Consider the following 26,166-nt stretch of genomic DNA (forward strand, 5'->3'; position numbering starts at 1 on the left):
TTCTCCAGCGCAGCAGAACACTCCTGTTCACTTGGGTAATGGTGAATGTTGGTCTGCTCCTGCAGCTGTGTACAAAGAGAAGCCTCACAGAGCAATCTTGGAGGAGAGTCTTGGAAAAATATACAGAAACATGTACGAAAAAGCTGCTGGTGCTGTTTCAGACCAAGATACACAACTCACAAGAAAGCAACTCACCTGAAAACACACAGTGTACAGTATTTGTAACTAAACCTATTTTTATATAACAATATTTGTACTCTATTTTTTAAGGTGTCATTATGGTTGGGCAGGGTTTTGGAGAAATGGGGGTTTGACAAAAGGAAATGATTAAAACTCCCTAACAAAACATCCCCTCCACAGTTAAGCAATATGGTGTTGCTCCTTTGAGACTCTGAACATAGAGTCAATTGAAGACTAATAGGTCTGCTGGACACTCCTATCTGACATCAACTCAGATTTGAGCTGCAGGCAGTTCTTATTAAATAATTAAATCTATTTAGCAACATAAACAGAATTGGTTGAAGAAGCAATATGTCCTGGTGGCCAGAGAGGGGACCTAAAGGGGAAGGTGAATGTGAGTGTTGGTTTAAAAGTGACCCATCTGGGGCAAAGAGAATTGTTTTCTAGACAGTTGCCTTTAAATTGTTTCTGGGGTTTTTTTGAGAAGGGCACAAACTCTGGTACAGTAGGACCTATAGGTATGTATTTGAAGTGGTTTTGAGCACCTGTAGTCACAAGTGTTCTAATACTGTGAAATTTTAGAAGAAAACCACCCAGCCCAGCAGCCTTTGTGTCAGATGAAAGGTCATCTTCACACAGCCTTTGCATTTGAAAGCTTCCACGTTCTCCTGAATGCAGCCATGACATTTGCCAATACACTTGTCTTTTTAAAAAATATGAATAAGAAAGGAGTGGGAAAGACCAGAGCTAGTCAGCAAGCTCCTTGTGTTCTGTACAGGCCTTCTGAAATTCCTTCATCACAATCCCACCTAATTTGGAGCCTGTCCTTCTCAGTCTGCTGGGATCCTGCTGGCAGAAATCACTCCGTTTTTGCTAAAGGCCACCAAATGTTCATCAGCAGTTCGATGCTTTCCCCAGGGATGGAACCTTTTCAGCCTTGCACTGAACAGATCCCACATTAGCAGACCAGGGCAATTTGCCCATCCATTGAAAAGCTGAATGTTTTAAAAGGGCAAGAGTGTCCATCTCCTGCTTCCCCTCAGAACGAGGGAAAAACAAACGCCTGTTCTGGCTGCCTCCCTATCTGAGCGAACAGAGTCAGCTCCACCGATGCCATTTTACCTGTTGTGATTAGATAAAGGATAAAGCTAGCAGTACAGATGGCACAACATATGACTGGAACCTGCCAGCATGCCTACATAAACAAAAAGTTGGTCTATTCTGCCTTCCCTCCTGTAATGCTGAGACAACATAATTGATTTGAGCAAGCAGTTGGTGAGCACTGCGCTGGTGGGAGAGCACGTGGAAGGGCCGTGTGCTGCTGTGTCGGGCAAGGGCGCTCTCAGAGGAAGTGTCTCACACACAGACGTTTCTATTCCATGTAAGTGTTGGAGCAGTTGAAGGGGATTAACGCTGATGACTTCCTGTCCCTGCTGCCATTTAGCACATTAGTGCTTTCACAGGGCATTAGTGGCACAGTCTCAGGCGATGGAGAAGTACCGAGTCACTCTGTGAGGTAGCAGGACACTTTTTGCAGAAATGAAAAGTGAAACTTTGCCCAAGCTGTGTCCCTGAAGGCATGGAGGCCATGGAGGGTTGTGCTACCAGGACCTGGTGTTCACTGGCCTCTCCAGTGACCGCATATTAGTCCACAAAGGAATAGTTCTCTTGCTCTTCAGAGGAGTAGCTATATTGGAGTAGATCCTAAATAGGCAGGGCAGATTCTGAGAGATACTTTCCAAGGTTTTGGTGTAAAATTAGTCTGCTGAAACCTGAAGGTTGTTGCAGTTTCCTGTATGTCTTTGAGCCATAAGATTCAATCTTGTTCTCGTGGTATCCTGCAGTTTTTATTCAATATTCTCTCTGCATTCTCTCCCCAGTGTCACAGCTGAGTAAAAGTTAGTGTTCTGAAGATTTGCTGCTCCCCTTTGGCCTGATCTGGCTCTGTGACATAGAAAACCTGTTTGATTTTTCCTTCCCCAGCAATCCAGCAGATTTCAGTCCCTGTTTGTTCAATGTGTGAGAAGGCCTGAATGCTGAGGGATTGTTGTGGGGTTTTTCTGTATGTTTGATGAAGGACTCAAGATGCCATGAATTCAAGACATGAGGGGATAACAAAGGTTGGGGGCCACTGTAAAAAAGCAAGGTGGTGTTTTCAAGGGGTCCAAGAAATGACTGGAATGTATCTGTTAAATTCCCTAGCTAAAGAAACGAAAGCATATGATAATATGGCAACCTTCAGTTCTCATCAAAGATGAAAAATTTTTCAGCAAAGGTGAAAACTGGATGTGAGAAAAAAATGTCATTACTGAATTTTGACCAGTATGAATATTCTCAGAGTAGCCTTCTTCTGCAGCATAGCATCAAATGGAGCAGACAGCCTCTGAGTGTCTTTGGCCCTGCTCCAGCTGGGAGGGAGATGTGTGTTTAATGTCTCTCTGAATCAGCTGCTGCAGGAGATGTTCCTCTCCTGGGTCAGAGTCATTCCACAGCTCATGCCATGATACAGCAAAGAGGCTTTCCTCCAAGCACTGTGCTGGAAATCCAGTTTGGTAAATGGAAAACTTTCCTCTGGATTGTGACTTCAGACCCAATTACTCTGATCTGTCCCCAAAATCTTCAAGGCACTTTGTTTTCAGAAGCATTTTGCCCTTCCCTGTTTGCTCAGGTGGCTCTGCCAGCACACACAGCTCTGAGCATGGCTGCTCCTCTGCCCCTGCAGCCTGGGAGAAGTGGAGGTTCAGGCACTGAACCAACACAGCAATAAACTGTAATTGTTTAGTGCACCTTGCCTTCTGATACAATTTAAATCCCTTCTATCAAATGCAAATTCCTTGGTTCCTGAGTGGAGCTTTAAATAGCATTTTCTGTGCTCATTCCTTATCTTTTGCCATCCACAAAGTTCTAGTGACAGTGGGATGGCTTAATTCCACCCCCGTCATTTTAGCTCTTAAAGGAAAGCTGCCTACTCAAATCTGGCAATAATGGGCCAGATTAGGAGTGAATTAGTGCTTTTCTGTAGTCTGTGTCTCTCCCTTGCCTTTCCCAAGTTATTATAACCCACGAGTATTCTCACCAAAAGCTGTTCAGCATCCAGTGATGCTTGCAGGATGCAATCAGTGCAATATTTTAATCACTTTCATTTTAGTGAGTCAGACTCTGCTTCCTACTTGCTCCCTTCCCTCTCCCCTGTGAATAACTTGGTACAGTTCAGGATCTTGGGCTGGCTTTACACAAACTGCCTGCCTGTGTTCAGTAGAAATGCAAATCCTTGGCTGGGGAGTAGCTGCTTTGGCAATCACTCAGTCACTGACCTGATGTGAATTAAAGGCAAAAATGTCAAACTCTAATGATTTGCCTTATGTAAGTTTTTGACTGAGAGGAAGAGAAGCTTAAATTGCTCCACTGAGGATAAGAAGCATAGGGATGGCTGGAGTAATGGGAACAGGTAGGAGCAGCTTTGTAAGATAGATGGGGAACAGTGTTTATGCTCCAAAGCTGAGCACCTTGGGAAGTGATGAGGGCTGTTCTTCAGACTCTGCATCACATGCTTGAATTTTACTATTACTTCAGAGGCTGCCAAAATTGTCAGGAGAGAAAGAAATCTACCTGGAGATGTTGGGAATCTATTTTTGGGATAAAATAACAGAACATTTAGCTCGGCTCAGTATTAAATAGTCTTTTTCAAACTCCTTCTCATTGTTACCTCAGCTGTAAAATGGGGAGTTTGTGCTCTGTTGAAGCTTAATTAAATGACTGTGAACTGCTTTGGGATCCTGAGGTGAATGTTAAAGAAATTATCTTATGGAAGCCTGGCTGAAAAGTCCCATCTTATCTCCAGGTTACTAATAAGGCTATATTTTAATTTTCCCAGGTTTATTATGTTTTAATCAGACAATTATTAAACAAATCTTAATCAGATTTAATACATTTCTATCTTGATCAGAGAGGGCTAGAAAAGATAATGAGCTGCTTTACTACCTGTGCTCTTAGGAGCTAATCTTTGCAGTTGGTATCTTGCTCAGCTGCTCTCTCCTGCATGATCTGGGTTCATATCCTGACACTGATTGCTCTTATGATACCTTTTTTTCTTATTTTTAATATTAATTATTTTTTTCATCCTGATGTCTTAGTGCTGCTTGATCTGTGTACTAACCAGCACTGTTCACATCTCTCACATCATTCGTCCTCATCCTCTCCCCAGGAACAAAGGGTGCAATGTGACAGTGGAAAATTTTGTGTGGTGTGCCGTGGGTTTGTCAGAGAAAGTTGAAAGGAATCTCTGCCTTCCCACTCCATGTGCAAGGAATAACTTGGTACATAATTCTGCTCTTCCCAATTTTTAAGCTTGAAATGTTTTCTGAGACACTGAACTATACAACAAAATTCTCAGCCTTTTAGCAGCGGTCTCTTGCTGTATAAATCTGGTAATGTGGAATCTCTGGGTCATAGGAAAGGCCACGGTGTTAATTACTTCAGTGGTCATGGAGTGATCATTATCAGGATGCTGAAAATTTCTCATGAGATTTGTTTAGTAATCAAGGAATTTGAGGAAACTTTCAAATCAATGAAATTGAGCCACTTGGTTCCAGTGAGAACACTTGAAGCTAAGAGAGAACAGCACTTCTAGGGCTGATGTTGATGAGCTGCCTCCCTGACAGAAGGGGTGTCTGCCTTAGGTGATGTCTCTGGGAGCAGCAGAGCATTGGTCTTTGCCCATTTCCTTTCAGTTCCAACAAATGCAGCAGCGTTGTGGGAAGTGATTGAAACCCCCAATATTCCTGTTGCCATTGCACAGGAACTATTAAGCACAAGCCCCCTTGATTACTGTTGGTTTCTGCTGCTTTCCCCACAGAATTCAAAACATCATCAACCAAAGCCCTTGAAAGATGTGGCTGTAGCTCCTTTTATCAGTGTTGGCTTGCCAAAGGCATGGAGTTTGTTCCCAGTTTGTCTTTGTGAGAAATTCTCTGAAGTGTGGTGATAATTTGTCTGGATGGCAACATAAAGGAACTGTAATCTTTCTCTTTGCTTGATCTATGTGGAGATTGTGCTTTTTCTTCATGGGTATTTCCCTTCAATTCTGGGTGATTGCCTCTGGCCCAGCAGAGAACTCCCTGCAGCCTGAGCTGTGGGAATCTGAGCCACCTTCTCACCTCCTTGGGGAAAGGAGTTTGGTGCTGCAAAACAACATCCCTCCTGGTTCATAAGGATTTACTGATCCTCAGGAGACAGCACAAAAATTCTGTTCTATGGCCAGGCCTTTGCATAACCCTGTGGAGCTGATGGCATGGAATGAAGAGAGCTTCACACAGAGCAGGGTGGGAGGCTGGGAGCAGGGCAGACGTGGAGAGTGTTTGATGCCTGGCATGCCATGAATTATGCATTTCTATACCATGAATTATCAGTGTAGGAAATAACCTGTGCAACTCCTGGGTAACAAAAGCACCATTTACATCACCGAGTGGTGGTGAATTCTAATGCTTGTATTTGTATTGTTACCCTGACTGTAGCTGTAGGAACTGTTTCATTCAGCATTCCAGTAGTAAACACTTGCTAAGAGGTTGCTTTCCCTGCCTGCCTTGTTTTCACCACAGTCATCTAATGTTTACATACATTTTAGCCTCTGTGCCATTTTTGAAGGCTTTATTTGTCTCATTTATGTTTCTGGTTTGGATAATACTTAAATATGAAATCCATCTGGGAAACATATTGTATATTCACGTCGAGGGGTAAAACCAGTTTTTAATTAAAATTTTATACAGCACTTGTATTTCACTTTGTCCTGTTTTATTATGAAACACTTCAATCTTCTTCCTAAAACACATATGTCTTGTGCGTTTCAAGATGTTCCTTGTTGCTCATGCAGAACCAGTTTGGGAGCTCTGTCAGCACAGTGCCATATGTTCTGGGCTTCATTTAGCTTCTCTGCCGCTTGTGGAGGCAGCAGATTGGATGGAATGCAGCTCAGCTCGGCTCCATTCTTCTCTTTGTAAACTTGTCAAGAGATAAAAAAAGCAGGGAGAAGGAAAACACTGAATAATACTCGAGTGAGTTGAATTATCAATAAGTTATGGGAATGTGGCCAATCAAAATTGAGGTTTCTCAGTGTTTGAGGATTTTCCTTAATTGCGGCTTTTGCAGAGCCTATAAATTGATGCATCCCTGGTGCTACCCAGTCTTACACCCAAAACAAGTGCTGAAGATTGAGATATAACCCAAGTCATTTGGAAATTGCAAGCATGAAGTGCTCGATTTTGCATTGATCCGCTGGTTTAAATTAAAAAAAAAACTGAGTAGATTTCACAGAATATTCTGAGCTGGAAGGGACCCACGAGAACCATCAAGGCCAACTCTGAAGTGCGTGGCTCCTACAGGGATCAAACCCTGCCCTCAGTGTTGTTTGCACCAAGCTCTGACCCCTGGAGTGGGAGCAGGTGGACATGTGCAGGGATCCTGCTCCTCTTTGGTGTCTTCTGGCTCTGAGGAGGATAATGCTCCACTCCTTAAGTGCCTGGTACTGAAAAGAGGAAGCTCAAGAGTGATGGTGACCTTCTGCTAAAAAAAAAACACCCAAAAAAATCAAAAAAGGTCATTTTTCTTACCAACTCATTCCTGTTTCTTCTCTGTCTCCCATCATCTTGAGCTTGAACCAGTGGGTGCCACCAGCCTTTAATCCATGGCTGGTGTGTGGGCACAGCCCAACTGGTCACTGGTGGTATCCAGGGATTCCAGGCACTGCTCTGCTCTGCCCAGAGATTTCAGGACCACCACAGCAGCTTTGACAGAGCAGCAGGGTATTTCTGTGATTCTCTAACTAGTAACTAGCTTAAAAAGAAAACAGAACCCAACAGAATAAGAAACTGGCAAAAAAGGAATCTGTATTAGTCTGCTTCCCCTGTGCTGAGGTGTGAGACCAGAAGAGAAGACCATGAGCAGCTGCTTGATGTGGCTGTGGAGGAGTGGGGAGGGAAACTTCTGTAGTCCTGACCCGAGGTCGAGGTCAGTCAGAAATCACTAGCTGGAGTGACATGAGTGTGAACCTGGTTGAAATGACAGGCAGCTCAGCCCCTGGGACTCTATTTACATATGTTTAAAACAAACAAAAGAAAGCTGCCTTTGTTCCCCAGGAAAATCTATTTACTTGGCATTCAACTCGTGTATAAGCTGGAACTTCTTTCACAGAAGTAGAAACAAAGCGACTGACATTTCTGCTTTGATGTGAGGCTGCAGCTAAGATTTGATTTTGAAATATGAAAGTAAACTGGAACTACCTCCAATTTAAAGGTGGATTTTTAATGACCTTAAAAGTTTTGAGTAGGTTTTTTTTCCCCTTCCCTTAGGGACCAGAAAAAATTATAACAGTAATCTTACTTATAGCTGTAAGTCTACAGAGACAGTGGCTGTAGGTTAATGAAAAATTGACACTGCTACTTGCTCTGCTTCCAGCAGAATATTTTTTTCTTCAAACTGAGCTATTGCACTGTGTGAGCTGGTTGTGAGTCTCACATATTTAACTGGATGCTGCTTTTGTGGAAGCCACAGGAGCAAGTAACAGAACAGCATTTCTTTTTGGAACGTGTGGCAATAATTATGGGGTTCTTAAAATGGTTACCCTGGTCCTTCCCACAGAAATAAAGAAATAATAAAGAAATAAAAAAATAAAGAAATAAAGAATTGCTTGCTGGCTTAGTCTAAACCAGAGTGGCAGAGGAACCATTCCTGATGATCTCCATCCCAGCGCCTGATCCTTTTGCAGTCCAGCAGAGAAACCCCAGAGCAGGAGCTGGGCATTGCGTGTGCAGATGCTCCTGTTTTGCACACACATGTGCACTGTTCCACACTGCTCCTGTGGCACAGGGACTCCTCGGGGGATACCCTGTGGCTCACAGAGATCTGCTCAAGTGCCCTCTCCAGGAGCCTTTCTGCAGTGTCTTTGGGGACAGCTTGTTCCTGGGAATCAGAGATGGCACCAACTCGGCAGCTCTGGCTGACTTTGCTTCAGGCTCTGACAACTTAATAACTGTTTGTTGTCCTTGGCATGGTGGTGCCATCTGGCCCTGCTTGGCCAGCAGGGCTGTGATCCTGCACTGCCTGGAATTTCAGCTCCTGCTGCTGAGATCTTGGGCTGTGCTGGAATGGCAGCAGTGGCAGCTCGGTGCCAGCCTGTGGCAGATGGAACGCGCTTCAATCACCCCTGTGAGCTGTGGTGGAGATGGACACACAGAGCTGTTGGAGTTGCCTTCGAGACAGCTCAGGGAAGGCATGAAGGTGGCTTCAGGTGTGATACAGGATCCCAAGGCAGGAGTTAAAGAGCCATGGGATGTCTACAGGCCTCCCTGCTCCCCTTGAAGGATTCTAGACCCGTACCAGTAAAAGTAGGAAGAGGATTTTGATAGGTGTATATTTATTATTATTGTTGTTGTTGTTGTTATTATTTTCATTTTGTTATTTTACTCAAGTTAGAAGAGAGTGCAGAAGAAAGGCAACTAAACCACGTAAATTTAGTGAGTTTGTTTCTTTTCCTCCTGGGGACCAAAAATACAGAAGGGTGCTGGCACTCAGCACACACGTGCCCTCCTCTCCCTCAGAGCCCCACAAGCTTTACCCTGGTGGAGTTCCCTTCTGTAGGAACACAGGGAGGGCAGTGCTCCCCGCAGCAGTGAGAGCTGTGATCCTGGTTAGGATCCCCCTTAACTGACAAGCAGGGACCTCCAGCTGCAATTCCCCTGGGCAGGTGCTCATCTGTGCGTGGCAGCAGGGCTGTGGGTGCCTCTCCCTCCTTGTCCCAGAACTCCAGTGCGAGGAACCAGAGAACACAGAGTGCCCTGTTTGCTTACCCTCCACCCTGCTAAAATGCCTGTGGTTTGATTCCTTTCCTTTGTAATAAACTGTGCCCACCACAGCGTATATTCTTTTAAATAACATTTTAAAATATTTTCCGGTAAATTAAAGTGATGACATGTTTGTAGGGCTCATTGTTAATTTCATTTCCTTTGGCTCAGCCAGCCAGATAAAATGCAATGTTATTAATCTTTGTTTAAAAGAAGATCCTTTGCCTAACAGTAATAAATGATCTTGATAGATTTGTCAGGAAAATGAATGATAATCATTTGCAGATAGACACAAGCCTAGTATGGAAGATTAATAAGAAAATATGTATTGGCATCATTAATAACATCTGCTGCCAATGCACTTGGATATTGGTTACAGCCTGAGAGAGATGTGTTCTTGTTAGGACACCACAACTCATCCCCTGCTGCCACAGCCAGGCTGCACAGTGCTCCTGTTCAGCTGGGGTTTCATTTTTTGATTTATTTGGTTTTAATTTTTTTTTCAGCTAATTACACTGTTTTCCTAGGAAACAAGCAAAGGTCAAGATGTTTTGAGACAACTTTGCTTTATTTCAATAAAACCTGTCAGACTCCCCCTCCCCAATCATTCTTTTCTCTTTTGTTTCACTTCAGTGCATCAAAGCAGAGTAGTGAAATCAAATAAGTTTCCCACTGAAATGTGTTCCTCCTGAGGGTGCACAGCTGGCTGCATCTGGCAGTGTGGGTGTCTCCATTCCTCAGGGCCAAGCTCAGAGATGCAGTCACAGCTCTCAAAGTGCATTACTTTGTTTAACCAACATCAACATCATCATTTTAAAGGAAAAGTTACCTTCAAGGATCCGTGGGGTGAGATGGGGAGGGGAAAAACTCATCACATAACCAAAGATAAAAAATATTTTGTCATTAAAAAAGGCTTAGCAAAATTCAGTTCTACTTTCTGCAAAACTGAATTTTTCTTGGGGAAAAAAAACAATCTCAAACATTTGAAAAACTGCCCCAATTTCCTCATCCTGCTCTGTGTTGCAGTCCCCATGGATGTGTGGTCCAAAAAAGCTAATAAACCCACTGAGCTGAGAGCTGCTGAGGGTCTCTGTGGCCCAGGGTGAGGAGGTGAGAGCCCTGGTATTTCTAAATGCACTAAAAATGTACCTGTTTTTATTAGACATTTGCCAGCTATTAATCACTGCTGGTAACTTGATTTTCTCCAAATATTTTGAGGCACCCTCTGATCTGGGCATCTCCTGCCTGAAACTGAATAGTGGAAAGGCAAGACAAGCTCTGTGTCATGTGCCTCTTCCTGTGGAGATGGAGGGGCAGCTCATGGGGCTGAGAGCTCCCTTCTTCAAAAGAAATCTACTTTTTCCTCTTAGAATGAGTGAATGCTTAAACTAACCTGCGTGAGGCCATCACAAACCCATCCTGCTCCATCCAAACTGGGGGCAAGCAGAGGAATCATGGCCCAACCTTCCCATGCCTGGTGGAAACAGAGCCTTGTTTCTTCCCTCCTTGCTGACTCATGACTCATTTTCTTCATCTTCATGGTGCTGTGCTTCTTCTGTGTGCCCTCACCTCCCCACACAGCCCACAGTCACTTGGACCTGCCCTTTGGATGCAGGGTCACATCCCTGTGGGCATTTTCAGCCTTCTCCAGGCACAGATGTTAACAGTGGGTGTTGCTGTCTCTTCGTGGTTTCAAAGATTTTGGCTGTGCCACCTTCTGTGATGGCCCTGAGGTGGGTCCGAGGAGCTTGAACTTGCTCAAAAAAGCAAGATCCTGAGCCAGGCCCCAAGGAAGGATTTTTCTTTTCCCTGCCACAGCCAGGTCACTGTGGTCCCAGGGAGCCCTTTGTGTGTCAGAGCAGGACAGGTCACCACCACAACCCACAGTCAGGACTGGCTTGGTTACCGAGGCACCTTTATTGCTGGAAATGCTGTTAAGGGGCAGCATCGGTCCCGTGAGCAAACAGGCTCAGGCTGGTGTAAGCCCAGCCCTCGTGCAGCAGAGGGGGCAGGATGGGGGGCTCGGGGAGCAGGAAGAAGCCCCCTGTCCCCACTGCTGATGCCAACAAGGGGTGGGGTGGGGTGGGAGGGGTCCCACAAAGGTGGCTGGGGAGGCTGTGGGAGGCAAGGCTGTCACTGCTGAGTTAATCCCTCTGATCCCATCTGAATTTTGGCCATATAAAAAACCACAGGTAGTGTTTAAGTCTCCTTCCCTCTGCCAGTGTAAACCAGAACTCCTTCCCCAAAGCACAGCAGTGCAAAGTCAGCCCTGAGATAGGCCCCAGCCATGCCACAGCTGGGCTTTCCGAAGCCTTTGCTCCTTGCTGCGCTCAGCTCTGCACCCTTAAACCTGACCCCACACATCCCCTGCATCCCAGATGTGGCCAGTGCCGAGTCTTCGTCACCCCTCATAGAGAAACTGAGCCCCACAGCCATTCCCAGCAAGCGGTGCCTCCAGGGAAGGGCTGTGCTGCCATGTGCCAGCAGCCTGTAACCAGGGGCTCTGTCACCTGCTGCTGCCAGCTTAGACAGGAAGGGGAGAGCAGCCAAAGCCACGAGATTCCCGACCCCAGCTCAGCCAAAATACGCCCACAGGAAGATGTTGATAGTCAGCAGGAGAATGGCATTAGCATTGCACACAATCCTCCACAGGGGCTTTTCCTCGATGCTGGTGAGTGTCTGCTCCAGGGCAGCTCTCTCCTCCTGGGACAGGGTGGGTGTGGGGCTGGTGGGCAGACCACAGAACCACAAATACACCATTTTCCAGCAGGGAGGCTTGGCTGCTGCGAGAGGGGGACAAAACATGGCTGTTAGAATCTACTGGGACTCTTCTCTCCCTTCTCCCAATCTTTTGGAGGTGCATTGGCCAGTCTGGAGTGGGGCTTGAGAGGCACCCTAATAGATGCAAGATGATGAGGGAAAGGGAAAGGGAAAGGGAAAGGGAAAGGGAAAGGGAAAGGAAAAGGAAAAGGAAAAGGAAAAGGAAAAGGAAAAGGAAAAGGAAAAGGAAAAGGAAAAGGAAAAGGAAAAGTCTCCCTTAATCATGTACAGCACAGCCTGATTGCAGTCAGTTGATTGCAACACAAATCACTCATTAGTTAATTAACAAACCTCTTCCCTCTCCTCCCCAATCCAGATTCCATCCACTTTTAAAAATTCCTGACAGCATGATGGTCCATTTAGAGATATCCTGGCTTGTATCCTGGCTTGTTTATTACACATGGCTTGCCAGGTGAAGTGTGTGTTTTAATTGTCAGTCCTGTGCTGTGTGTATTTCACTCCCTGTTCTTTCCAAATATAACCTTTTTTTGAAATTCAGGATGTTTTGGGCCTTGAAAAAAGGCGTTACCCAGAACAAACCCTCATTAAACTGTCAGCTGCTGTGTTTCACATCTCATTCCTCATCTCTGCTAATCACCAAAATAACAAGATATTTGTTTATGAAAATCTGAGCTAGTGAAATAGGAATTGGTAAGAAATAAAAAATAATGCTGAATTACTGCATTTGACTTAAACCCAAACTTACTCTACTTATTATTACTACCCAAGCGTACTTACTTATTGGGGAAACAAAAATAAGGGATTTGGTTAAATGTTCACTTCTTTTTAGCTTAGCTGTGATTGGTTCCAGTGTCCTTTGGACTGACCAGCAAATGGAAGGAGTGAAGAAATCTTGTGTGTGTCTTGATTCTGAGGTTTGTGCTCTGTAACCTTCGAAGGTTAAGCTCAAAACCAGAAAGCTGCATTTTTTAATAGATTTGCAGAATAAAGCTCTGTCCACTCTGAAAAGAACTTGCCTATGTAGCATCTCCTGCTACTGTTCTGTCTCCTGACAACTCTTTAAGTTGACTTTGCTCTGCCCTCCTTCCTATTAAACACCCCTGGTAGGACACGCAGCTATTTAAGGTCTGGGTTTTAACCGTGGCTTACATCCTAAGGGAAGATGAAAAATCCTATCAGCATCATGGAAATGAGAAAAGTGGGGCTTGTGGGTTCATTCTAGGATGCCCTCAAAGTGCACATGTCTGCTCCCAGGGTCTCTTTTTCCCCTCAGACTGTGCTGCTATTTTGGTGCTCTTTTTTTTCAGGAATAGCAGCTCTTCTGAGCCATTCAAGGGCTGTGACATGAAGGTAGGCTGGGAGGACCAAGAGCCACAACACTTTCATTTGTCACGTCCTTAAAACTGTAGATACAAGCCCCAGCTCCAGTGAATGCACCAGGTGGCCCCTCATGAGATTTTGGGACTTGCATGGGATCCTGGCTGTGCACTCCCAGGCACGGGAGTGTGTTTGTTCACAGACAGACCCCTACCTGCCTCCTCCGTATCTCCTGAAGCCGCAGCTTCTACCGGGTGTTCTGGGCTGATCTGTGCTGCTTCACTCTTGCAGTTTTTCAGGTTTATAGCAGGTGCTTTTCTGTGCCTGGTCCACCACGTGAGGCTGCCCAGCTGCAAAGTGGAACAGAGAGAAACTGGTCACTGCCTGTGAGTCCCAAAGTGGCTTCCCAGTCATCTCCTTCCTTAGTCCAAGGTGGTGCTGAGTCCTGTTTGGGGTGGTCTCCCACTTTTCCCTCTCCTCCTTTCTGCACATGTGCCCACACCCTGGAGAAGAAGGTTGGCACCATCCAGCTGGAGCTGAAAAGCTGGGAAAAAGTGTAAAATAATCTGGTTTCTCTCCTTCCATTTTTAAAAATAATCTGTTCCATCCCTGTCTCTTCAAGAAGTAACCTTTCAGTAGACACTGGAGAAGCAGCTTCCTATTTGCAAGGCTCATGAGACTGATCTGAAATAATGATGGTCTGTCCAGACAGCCCTCCAAAAGGGAAGGGGAATAAAGTCAAATAAATAAAAATAAATCAGAAAAGAAGCCAAGATACCCTCTATGGATACAGTCAGTCACAGACAGCTGTTGCACCCTCAAAAGATTATATTTTAATTTCAGATTTCTCTGATGGGCCAGTACAAGACATTGCCTGTCTCTGCAGAAAGTCACAAAGGACGATCAGTCTGCTTTACAAATGCCCAAGTTCTGAAACTCTTATTGTACAGCAAGCTTGAAAGTCTTCTACCTGGAACACAGGAGTGCACAGGAGACATCAATCTTGCAAACCTCAGTGGCCCTTCAGCAGCTGGGGGGTGTTACACACCCCAGGGGCTCAGGGATTTGGGGTAGAGCCAGGCCTGCTGCTGCTGGGGCTGACCTTGGCATGCCCAGGATCTCTATGGCTCTCCCTGACCCCTGCCCTGGCCAGGCCAGGCAGCAGGGACAGGCTCATCCATCCCTCCCAAATGCTGCTGCCAGGTCCAGGGGCTGCCCCCCCTCTCCAGCCCACGCTGCCTGGCAGAGGGGCACAGAGGGGGCAGTGCAAAGGTGCCCTGGTGACAACAGGGCAGGCACAGTCACACATGCCCCAGGAGCAGCTGGCTCCCTGCTCTGCCCATGTGGGAATGAACGTCTCCAGTGGGTCACTGACAAAGGAACGTGAGTTTAATTTTTGTATTTTGCACACACAAATCCAGGCAGAAGCTTCCGGCTGACACGAAATGTTGCATAATTTCCAGAAGATTTATAGCTTTATTTAAATCATTTTCAACTGAGATGAGCACTGGGCAGGGCTAATCTTTCTTGTCATGAAGTGCTAAATTGCTTTGATTTGATGATCCTCATCTTTCTCGGGGATTCTTTTTTTTTTTTAATCACTTAGGAAATGTCACTGGAACACAGTAAAGTTTCAGGGTACTAAAGGATTTCCAAAACTTTTTTCCTTTTCTCTCCTCTCCTCACGTGTCCCTGAATCACTGTCTCTTCACATTGCAGCAAAATCTGCAAAGGCTGGGGTGTACCTGGGGCTCAGACTCCAGAGGGAAGCAATTCCCAATGGAAAGCAGCATAGAGACAGGGAACCTCATGGCATCATCCCCATCACCCACGTGTTTTGGGTGCCTGGAGAAAGCAGGCAAATTCATAATTAAGAATTGCCTACAGGGGAGCTGTGTCAGCTTTACTGACTGGGACCTGGGAAGTGCTGCCTGAAGCCACCGTGTCCAAGGGCAGGGAAGCAGGAGGGAGCCTTGTGCTGGGTCCTGGGGAGCCCTGTGTCCCCCCTTAGTTTGCTCCTGTCAGCACCCACAGAGCTGAGCATGTCTGGCTCTCAGTGGCACCAAATGATGCTGTGGGAGCTCCAGCTGCAGCACCTCGGAGCTCTCAGGGTGGGCTCAGGCCAGCCCAGGCGGGCTTGGGGCTCCTCCTAAGCTGTGCACCAAGAGGAGCCACTGAAGCCACACCTCAAGACACAAGGAAAACCTCCCAACCCCAGAGTACACCGGGTGGAATTGCCAATCCATCAGCCTGTCTGGGTGAGCCCTGACCCCTGGCGAGCTGACCTGCTGGTGCAGCACTCGGTGCTTTGTGCGCTGTTCCCCTCCCTTTCCACCCTCACAGTCTCCTTGGGCAAGGGAGTTTGCAAGAACTCAGCAAAGTTTTTCTTTTGTTGTTTGTAAACTAGAATAAATCCTTCTGTTCCAAAATGCCATCTGGCACCTGACAGTTGTGTTTCAGCTTCACAGTCTCAAATTTAATTGTAAGCTCTTTTGCAGGGTTTTCAAGGACGGCGTGACACAATATGGACTACCTACAATGAAGACATATGAACTCTGGAGCATACCAAACAAATTCCTTGCATACTTGTTTTCCAGCACAGCATCAATCACCACAGGGATGGGAGAGTGTCCAAAACAGCAGGAGAAAATGCTGCAGCCTGCAGTTCTCAGATTGTAATTCATTTAAAGCCAGGAACATTAGATGTACCACTCTAACATCAGATACAAATCTCTTTTCTCCTTTTGCCCATTTACTATCTCAAAAGCATTGAGATTCAATATTTAAAGTAGTCCAGTGTAGATCCTCAGCTGGTGTAAAGCGACATATCCGTGCTCAACAGCTGTTCCTGGTCTTTGAAGGCAATGGAGCTGTGCTGATTTACATCTGCTGAGGTATGATCTATCACTGTATTTCCTTGGCTTTGTCTGTGCTCGCTTGTTTTTCTACTCTTTTTGCTTGACAAAACAATTCCTAGCTCCTGTACCATGTCTTTCATCATTCCATCTCCAAGCACTGCAGGTAAAGACAAGCAGAACCAGCCCTGTGCGAGTCTTAGAGGAGAAATATCCAAGGCTCAGGAAGGGAATTGATTAACCCGGAAGCACCAAAGCTTCAGAGATCCTCATCCAGGACAACCAGCACAGCCTCCCCCTCCCAGACACTGTCATGGGGACACTCAGGCTCTTCACCACAGATTTGCCCACTTGCATGCCAAGTAAATAGTGGCCAAACACAAAGGCCAGGTGCCACTTTCTACCCAGAGAGTTAGAGCCTGGCATGTCCACCCTGATCTCAGCCTCCTGCCCTTCCTTCCCTAAACCCTTCTGTCCCTGACCCACCTCAGCACAGCCACAGACTCGCTGGAGATGAGGGAACAAACCATGAGAAACCATGTCACCAGCAGTGATGGTGCAAGCCCACACCTCTGCTCATGTCTAAGGCAAACCTGGGGTGGGTCTGACCCAGGAAAATGAAAAATGTTGGTCTCAGTGCTGCCCACTCAGATTTGTGCCACACAGGCAGAAACCCAGCAATGTTGTCACCTGCCTCAGTCAAACCCCACACCTTCCCTTTGGCTGTTCTCTGAGGAACAAGGGCAGATTTTCCTGTTGAAATCAGGAATAAATAGTAGAAACTGAATGGAATCAGACTAAAAGAAATGGGGACAGACTCTCCCATTCCTACTGAGCTATGGAGAGAGGGAAAAACTGCTTAGTGGCACGAATTTCCTGGCAGCCCATCCCATTTTCCTTGTGGTGGGAAGATACTGAGGGACAGGGGGCTCACGGGATGGTCATCACAAATATCAGATGATTGTGTTCAGCCTCTCACTGCCACAGGCAGTATCATTAATTCTCACTCATTTTCTACAACAGAGTCTTTCACACAGAGGTCAAGCGCTGAGCTCAGCACTATGTGGGGTCCATGACATACCAAAAGGCTATCCTGAACATCCCTATTGAGAAAATTTCCCCCAGAAAGTCCAGTTGATGTTAGCTCCTGGCCAGTGCTGCTCTTCAGCAAGCTCTCCTCCCTCCCTGGCTCTCCAGCTGCACCTGAGGCGGGGCAGCCACCACATCTCGTCCTTTGTTCCTCTGGGATAGCTGCACACAGCTGCTTCAGACAAAATCCTGTCCTCCCTGGCCATACCCCTGTCTTTTTGAAGAATGTGTAAAATAAGGCCACTTACCTCCAGCACCTATAAACTCACACATTTCAGCAGAAATACCACTGAAAATCTCCCCTGGGGAATCTCTTAAGATTGTAACCTCTCTCTCCCTAATTCTATTATAGTGGCCTCCATCCTGAACTCCCCCTCTTAGGAGATGCTTTAAATGTTTTCATACCTCTGAGGTCAGACTAAAAAGCCTGGAGGTGCTGGGGCCAGTTTCTCCATCTCCTGAACTGCTGGTGTGACGCTCACTGTTCACCAGTGCTGTGTTAATGCATCTTATCTTGCTATTGCTGTGGGCAGGGAGCACTGCACATGTTTAGCTATCACAGGTCAGATGATGAGTGGGAACTCATTAAACCACAGTAATTAATTGCTGGCAACCATCTGGCCACCCCTGAGCAGCCGTGAACAACGTAAGCAGCAGAACTAATGGTGTCTCCTTGCCAGTATTTCTCTCTCCCATGTGGATCCTCTGATAGCTAATAAAAGCTGAGAGTTTATCTCCAAGCAGACACAAAGACAGCCTCTCTCCCCCCTCCTCTCTGCTATCTGAGCACCTGCTTTCATGTAATCTTTAGGAGCGGGGTGTCTTTGACACCTATAACATTCCATCAAACATTGATGGAGCTGGTTAATGCTTTACAAGTTATGAGGAAGCAACAGATTGATGCCATCATAGCATTTTCTCTCCCATGCAGTTAGACAAGAAAAAATAGGTCTTTTTAATCTATCCAGTAACCTTTGCTGAGAGGTAGGTGGCAGTTTTGTTATATTGGCAGCTGCTTTAATACTTGGGACTGGGAAAAGTTGCTTTAAGGTTTTATAATATAAAACCTCCCAACTCTGCACCATTTTAATGTGCTAAGTAAAAGAAAGTTGTACTTCCCTCAAAGTTATTAAATTTAATTGAGATCACATTGGGACAAAATGTTATTTTCCTAAACGCCCGTGTTGCAAAAGATATTAATCTTGTTTGCCTGCAAGATTGATGCTGGCTCTGTTGAAACAGGCTAGATGCTACAATTAGATATATTTAATTCCTCCTCAGCAGTGCTCTGTAATGTGATTCCATCTCCTTCCCCTTCTTCTTTTCTTTCTATTGCAGTTGTGATGGGCTGTGGTGTCTGCCCAGCTCTGGGCACAGCATGGGAACTCACACTCAATTTGAAGCACTCAGTGCTCAGCAGCATTAACACTCTGCAACCTGGGGAATAGACAGAGCTGAGGAGCAAGGGCTTCTTGGCAGCATATGCATTACACACCATTTCTTAGCCACTGGAGGAACAGAAAAGGGCAGATTGCAGGGATTTTTGGTACCCAAACGGGGGCTCTGGGAAAAGGGCGTCACTGCAAGTCACTTACCTTTTCTTCAGGGATTGGTGGGGTGCAGAGACTGATGAGGACGGTGACAATGGCAGTGAGGGCACAGAGGATGAGGGCAAAGTAGAGGTAGTGCAAGTCCTTTAGCACAGCTGGTCTCCTGTCCTCCTCCCCACAAGACGGGGGGCTATAAATGAACTCCATGATCATCCGAACCAGACCCACAGCAAGCCCAGCCATGAGGCCCCAGAAAGCACCCTGAGAAAGGCAAGCACAGAGAAAAGGTCACTGCAAATTAACTCTGGTTGTAGTTCTCCCTCTCCTCTCCTTCTTTCCCAAGCCTTCTTATGCCTGATGGAAATCCACAGTGATGTGCATCAAAGGAGAATTTTTTCAGGTAAAAATCCTCATTTTCTCTCTCTGCCCTTGAACATGGAGCAGATAGAGCACAAACAATGCAAGAATCTCCTCCTAACAACACTCCTCCAATGAGACTTTGACACATCATCCCTAAATGGCAGAACAACTTCCCTTTCATGCTTTCAAATGGGGCTGCCAAGAAGTGGCACTTGCAGGGACTTCTTAGAAGCAAACCCACACCCACTAGACCCTGGGCTAAGATCCACTAATGCACACCAGGGAAAGGCTGTCTAATTGTCACACTTTAGCTGGACTGGCTCCGAGTTTACAAAGGCTAAGTACTGAGGGCAGAGATACTTATTTATTTTCTCAAATTAAATACATGTATCAATTGGTTGTTGACACTTCACTTACAGGCTCATTAATCCTCTTGCAGAAGATTGCCAAGATGAAGAGGGCTGTGATTGGTGGGGCCAGATAGCTGGTTATGGACTGAATGTAGTCAAAGAGCTTTCCACTGTTGGCTGATTGAATGATTGGGATCCAGAGAATACTGATGACCACAAGGATGAGGATGAAGACTCTGAAAGAGAAGGATAAAATTGTGTTAACTCTGTAGGCAGAGTTAAACAAAACACACTCCCAGTTGCTCTTGGAATTTCCTAAGAAAAAATCCACAGATCACTCTCAAGAACCTTTCCTTGTGTACACAGGAAAAGAGAAGATTGTTCTCCCGTGGTGAGCCTGGTGTGTCCTAGAGTGTGATATGGTCTCAATGACCTTGGCTCTTGGATGTGACAGAAAGAGGATGCTGGAAGCTCATGGAAGCAATCTTTCTGCCACCTTTCCAAGCAGGTAATGTGCTCAATCTCTTGCCCTTGCCAAATTCCAACTTGTTTGCTACTTTTTAAAATTGTGTTTGGGGTCTCAGGTGAATATAGTAACCTTTGCACTGTGTGTCACAGAGGTTTGTCCATATTGCTGAGCAGGAGGTACTTGTCCTCTCACCACTCTGCCATGGTGAAGTGTGAGCTTGCCTGCAGCCTTCAGCCACCCCTCAGCAAAGTTTAGAACTTAATGCTGATGACTGGAGAGCAAAAGCTCCACAAACACACTGAATGCAGCCTAAATTCCCCTGTCTGGAGGAGAACTTTATATGCCCCTGATATAATGCAGCACCAAAGCTTGTCTGCAAAGGACACTACAACTTACCACAGAGACTGAGAGCTGGCAGGCTCAGCTCTGCACTTTTCTGTGGAGAAAAAAAAAAAAAAAAAAGAAGCAATTGCAACATATCACTCCTGTCTGATACAAAAATAACACCTTTTTATAGACCTCTGGTGACAACGACTCCAGAGCACTTTCAGCTTTCCTAAAAGTTACATTTAAAGCAGAATTTATAATAAGTTTAGAGAGAAGAAAGGCAATTATCTGCTCAGCTCAGTGGAACACACAGAGTTTCTCCTTGACCAGATCTACCCAAGGAGGTGGAAAATGCAATGCTCTTTCCCAAGCTGTGCTCGTGCTCTCTATTACAGGCACCAGATTTTTCTCAGTGAGTGCAGCCTGGAGGATGTAAATGCTGCACCCAGAACAGATGATGAGAAGAATGAGACATAAATAAATGTAAGGACCTGCCCACAACCATCAGCTCCTGCTCCGAGGCCTGCCTGCGGACCCGCTGCCAGATGTCGACAACGAAGAGGGTGCTGCTGCTGTTGAAAATGGAGGTGAGGGAACTCATCAGGGCTGCCATCATCACTGCAATCATCAAGCCCCGGAGCCCTGTGAGAGACAAACACAGAAGGGGAATCAGGACTAGACCTTGGGCCTCTGAGCACTGCTTTTTCCATCCTGCTGTCTGAAATCTGCAGTAAGATTTCCACATGCTTAGGATGGGTGAGGGCAGCTTGATCCCCCCTGCACAGCCTGGCTCAAGCCTAGCTCCACAAGGGTGTTTCTCACCATCAGGCATGAGTTCAATCACCAGTTTGGGGTAGGCAATGTTGGAACAACCCACAGCAGCTCCACAGACCCTCTTGCAGATGTCTGGGTCCACGCAGCCTACTTCATCTGTGTAGCACAGGGGAACAACAGGGAGTCAGTGCAAACCCCACTGAGCCATAGACTGTTTAGATCAAGAGAACAAATCCTGATGCCTTGTGCAATTTCACATAAATTCAGAGGTGGAATACAGCTACAATGAGTGGAGCTGAAAAACATTTTATATCATATAACAGAGGTGAAACTTTGGGATGACATTTTGAAATTCTGTTCAGGGTACACCTAAAACTCTCCTGGGTGTTGCGTAACTGTAATCCTTGATGATTTGTCACTTGTGGGAACTGGACTGTTTCCATGAACCTGTCAGCTGGGTTCCCAGGGATGCTGGAGGCTCACTTACTCATATTTAGGAAATCTGGGAGAGAGGCTCTTTCCTCTGGGAGTGGTCCTTCTAACCAAGGTATCCTTCCTGGGAAGGGGAAGGCTCTGGGGACACCAGCAATGAGAACTCCTTGGGATATAAGGGAGGCTCGTTTAGCCTAATCCACCAGGACCTGAATGAATCTGTATGGTAGACTGCTAAAACTCTCCAAAATACCTAATGGATGTAATCCATAAGATCTGAAGGACAACCTCAGTGCTCCATGAATTTAATTTCACTGACTGCCTCCACACAGACAGATGGATGCAATGTCCACAGCATGGAGCTAAATGACCCCAATGGCAAACTATGCCCCTTATGGCTACTCCCAGTGGCTTATGCCACTGTGGGAGAACTGGAGGTAGAGGGAGGGCTTGGAAACACCACGGTGCAACAGGAATCTCTATGAACATGCCTGCAGGACAGCAGTTTCTAAGGTGTAAAAGTGCTGGCAGACCTGTGTGGGATTAGTGCTCACAGCTGGTATGGAGCCCCGTGTCAAGGAAGATGGGAAGGCTTACCTGGGTAAAGAGCTCTGCTGATCATTCCTGGCATGACAATGAAAAACATAGGGAAGATTTTCAGATATCCTCCCAGCACTGATCCACCTTTGGCATGGGAGAGGTTCTTGGCAGAGAGAGACCTCTGGACTATCACCTGCAATCAGTGCAGAAAGGGAGCAGAGAATGAAACAGAAGCACAACAGAGAGAGCGGGGTCCATTCTCTCTCTGTCTCTCCTTCTCATGGATGACTTTCATCCCACAGGATCCCAGGGTGTTTTGCATGCCAAGGACAGCTTTCCCACCTCGCTGACTGCAGCCTGCTGCCACTGCTCAGAGCTCAGTCCACAGGCTACAGGAGAGGGCAGCGTGGAAATTTCCTTTACAGGAATAATTTCACCCTTGACTGAAATGAAGCCACCTTGCGGGCTGGAGACAGCAGCTGTATGGCAGCAAGAGACACAGAATGAAGCAAACTGTGGGTGTTTTGGTAAAAGCTCAGTGGTGGGGTTTTATAATTATCCCATCTGGAAGTCCAGAAGCACCGCGTCTTGAGATACACACGCAGCTTTCCTGGTTTGTAGCTTGGAAAGGAATAAGGGACATAAGACATCTGGGACTATGAATGGAGAAATATTGTCTGCAGGTCACTCAAGGTCACAGCAGAGCCAGCTCCAGATTCACATTTTTATATCCTTGTCATGATAACTGCATGAAGATACCCAGTACTCACCAGCCCACAGTGGGAAAAAGAAGGATGAAAATAACCTGTTCTTACTGCACTAAGAAGTGCATAAAATTAGCAGCTTGCTGAGAAGGTGAAAGGAGTGAGACATTCTGGTCTAGACCAGTAAAAAAGGTAGCAACTCCTGCATATTGAGGCACAGGGATTTTTCAGCTCACAGAACCACAGACTGAAGAGTGGACTAAAAATAACACTGTGGTGGTCTGTCTGCTGAGGGAAAGATTTTATTTACCTGGTCAGTGCACCAGCACCAAAGAGCCAGCACAGAGAGACCAAATATAAGGCCAGGCCAGGGAATGTCTCCTGTGATGGGATCCCTGAACAAATGGAAGGCATCTGCACGTGGGAGATGGCAGGTCGTGTTTGGGACTGTGATCTTTGGTATTGCTGTGCTGTATTTCTCCTGAAGTCCTTCATACCAACCAACTTTTTCAAATCCTGTAAAGAAAATGCCAGTGATTTAAGGGCTGGTGCATCTTGCAAAGTTATGATCTTATCTGAGTCTCGTGACTACTTTTCTTTTATCTTCCTCTTATCTCCTTTACTTTTCATTCCACCCTTGCTTTTTGCAGTCAAGGTTTCTACAGAAGGCAGCTGGATTTTGCCCAGAGTCCTTGTGGTTTAAACAACACATTCTGGAAGATGTTCAATGCAGGAAAATCTCCATGATCCTAATCCCTGCAATGTCATCAGCATCTAGTCTTTACTTATAGTAAAGTATACTTACATCCTCCAAGAGCTAGAGCAGAAAGGTACAACATGAAAAAAGAGATACGTGGTTTAGATATTTCTGTTTGCCAACAAGGCTTAAAACAAAGACTGATGAAGTTCATTTCCTTGTTGGTCTTAATTTTTTTATAACGCTCGGTTATGCCCACATGAACCCACAGTAACTCCAAAAGTCAACAGCGGAGGTCAGCAGTATTACTCTGAATTGACATGGGCTTAATGAGAGCTGAATTTGGCTCTGAGAATGCAGTGCTCCAAAGCTCTTTGGCAACTCCAGCAAGGTGAAATTACCCAGAGCCTCACCTCCGTACTGTTAGTGCAAAGGAAGAAGCAAGTATGATGGCTGGAGAATGAGACTTGTGCTGGCACCACTTCTGTGAGTGGTTAAAACTCATTTCTGCACCACACATGAAAGAGTGAGGCACCCTGCTAAGGTCTAGTGGCCTTGGGACCGCTAAACTGCTGCGTGGTGCCAGTGCAGGTTCCCCTTACCTATGAACATGAGGACCAAAGCTCCCAGCACCATGATCAGGGTCTGCAGCGCGTCTGTGTAAATCACAGCAGTCAAACCCCCTGCCAGGAGAACCAGAGACAGCAGTCAGTGCATCACCAAGCACAGGGAAACAGGCACCTCACCTGGAAAAAAGCTTTCTCTAGCCCCAGCCCTGGGATTTCAGGACAGACCCACTGGGAGAAGCTGGCACTGAGCTGGCCCCCTGGAGCCCGCAGCTGTGACAAGCCCTCCCATGACGAATGGCATGAAGGGTTTTCCATGTTCATGAGAGGACTTGGAGGTAGTTCAGTAACTTAACAGCTAAAGTTGCTAATTTTGCAGAAAGGCAACAAAATAGCAAATATGGGCAGTGGTAACACCCTGCACAGAGGGAGCCACGAGCCTTGTGCAGTGTTAAAAAATCCTCTAAAGCTGTGATGTTACCCCCATACCACTTTCCCTTGGGCCAAGAGGGGAGAGAGGGAGACTTAAAGGTCTCCAACAGCTGGGAGTGACAGGGCAGGTACTACCAGCAACTGGGACAATCTCTCCCTCAGACCAGGACCTGAATACTCTTTCTGCTCTGTAGGAAAAGGGAAACTTACATCCTAGGCTCCAGCTTATAATGTGTCCTTTAAAATCAGCTATTTACCAGCTATGGTGTAGACAGCAGTCACTGCTAGCAAGACCACAGTGGACAAGTAGAGGTTCCAGCCCAAAGAGATTTGGATGAACAATGCTCCGGAAAAGATGTCTGTCTGGAATAAAAAAACCCCAAGGGCAGTCTGGCATTAGTTGTGCTTCGTGCAAGTGAAATCTAATAAAGCAGCCTGCAGCCCTCTGCGGCTGAAAGCATTGACAGGGGAGGACACCACGAAGGTGAACTGGAAGGGGAGGAGAAGAGCTGTTGGGGCTGTTGGCTCTGAACCTTGTTCTGCTGTAAGGAAAAACTTTCCTCCAGGTCAGAGCTTTCAGGGTCTGGGAGAGAGGGAGGGAGAAAATGAAGGTGCTACACCAAGGGACCAAAAAGTCATCAAAATAAAGTCCATCTTCATGTCATAGAATCCTCCCTGGCACAGAGAAGCACTGGTGGAAACTGTCGCTCCTTTTGGTGACTGTGAAGACATCCCTGGATAGCAGAGCCCATATTCATGGCCTCATGGTCCAGAGACACTCCCTCTTGAAAGACTCCTAAAGAGTCACTGATGTCGTGTATCATGATTTGTTTATCTGAGAAGGTCAACAGGTGGCTTTTCTGTTTGTGCAGTTCAGCATATTAGAGTGGCTCCAGAAAAACAGGTTAGACCTGCTGAGGACCTCACTAGAAATACAGAAACCCCCATCAGCTCTGTTTTGTTTGGACCTTCTGGCAGAGAGAGTGACACCAGAACCTGGTGAAACCTGGAATTACACAGATAACATCATTCAAAATTGCAGGCAGTGATATGGGAGATGTTTAGGTTGGGAAAGCAGGTAGAAGGACACCTGCAAATCTGGTGTGGGGTGAGATACAGGTGAGGACCTTTATCAAGGGAGACAGAAGGGACGGGACAAGAATTCTGTTTGCAGTGTCTGAAATGAGCACCTTGAAAACAAGGAGCCAGTGCAACCCCTGACCTCTGCAAGCCTGAGACACAACAGGCACAGCCAGAGCACCACGGGAGTCACTGCCCTTTCTGGGGCTTGGCTTCCCAGCAGGAAACACAACCACCTCTGTAGCCATGCCGGATCAGTCCTCTGACAACACTGTTTATTGAGATCTCTGTTTTCTTTGCAAGCCAAGAAGACTCTGCAGTGCCCTGGTTGTTAACCTGTGTTTGGGCAGAAAGCACAGGGAGAAAAATCCTTCTTGTTACCAAGTGCCTGCTGTCCAGCCAGCCACTAAATGAGCTCTCCACAAACAATAGCTCTGCTTAATAGAAAGCACCTGTCATGGCCATAAACTCCCCCAGCCACATCCGTCAGCCACGCGTGAATTGGCTGCACAGAGGAGAAACCACTGAGATGAAACAGCAGTGACGAGGGCCAGGGTCCTGCTCTGAAAAGCACTGGCAAATACTGCTCTGCTGAAGGTCACTCTGAAAGACAACTGTGCTTCATACCTTGGCTGTGTGGCTGTGCTCACTGTGGGCTGCTGCAGGAGACAGTTGCCATTTATCCCTCACAGGTAAAGAAGTTTCAAGCGCCTCTTTGCAAGACCTCACTCACTCTGCCACCAGGGGCAATGCTTTGATCCCGCAGAGCCAAGCTGGAGGCAGTAGGTGTCAGAAGTGGGTGACATGACCAAGAGCTGCCCATTAGAGG

General features: G+C 46.4%; 2 protein-coding genes across 5 annotated transcripts in view; one reads left to right on the forward strand and one right to left on the reverse strand.

Moving 5' to 3' along the window:
* The window catches only part of SPATA6 (spermatogenesis associated 6), a 37,393-nt gene extending 31,440 nt beyond the window's left edge, over positions 1-5,953 (forward strand). For 2 of the 4 annotated variants that reach the window (XM_017743578.1, XM_017743579.1), the window contains one exon: positions 1-5,953. In XM_017743578.1, coding sequence (XP_017599067.1) covers positions 1-199 — 199 coding nt within the window. In that variant the 3' untranslated portion in view covers positions 200-5,953. The other 2 variants (XM_017743580.1, XM_017743581.1) reach the window with 2 other exon arrangements.
* Positions 5,864-26,166, reverse strand: part of SLC5A9 (solute carrier family 5 member 9) — a 26,789-nt gene continuing 6,486 nt past the window's right edge. The window contains exons 5-14 of the mRNA XM_008640847.2: positions 24,515-24,620; positions 23,862-23,942; positions 22,873-23,078; positions 21,916-22,051; positions 20,935-21,042; positions 20,604-20,754; positions 19,384-19,552; positions 18,652-18,867; positions 13,327-13,462; positions 5,864-11,797 (exon numbers count right to left, since the gene is read on the reverse strand). Of these exons, the coding sequence (XP_008639069.2) occupies positions 11,589-11,797; positions 13,327-13,462; positions 18,652-18,867; positions 19,384-19,552; positions 20,604-20,754; positions 20,935-21,042; positions 21,916-22,051; positions 22,873-23,078; positions 23,862-23,942; positions 24,515-24,620 (1,518 nt within the window). The 3' untranslated portion in view covers positions 5,864-11,588. The remainder of the gene's footprint in view (positions 11,798-13,326; positions 13,463-18,651; positions 18,868-19,383; positions 19,553-20,603; positions 20,755-20,934; positions 21,043-21,915; positions 22,052-22,872; positions 23,079-23,861; positions 23,943-24,514; positions 24,621-26,166) is intronic.

Source organism: Corvus brachyrhynchos, unplaced genomic scaffold (assembly GCF_000691975.1).
Source record: "Corvus brachyrhynchos isolate BGI_N302 unplaced genomic scaffold, ASM69197v1 scaffold48, whole genome shotgun sequence".
In the NCBI taxonomy this organism is placed as follows: Eukaryota; Metazoa; Chordata; class Aves; order Passeriformes; family Corvidae; genus Corvus; species Corvus brachyrhynchos.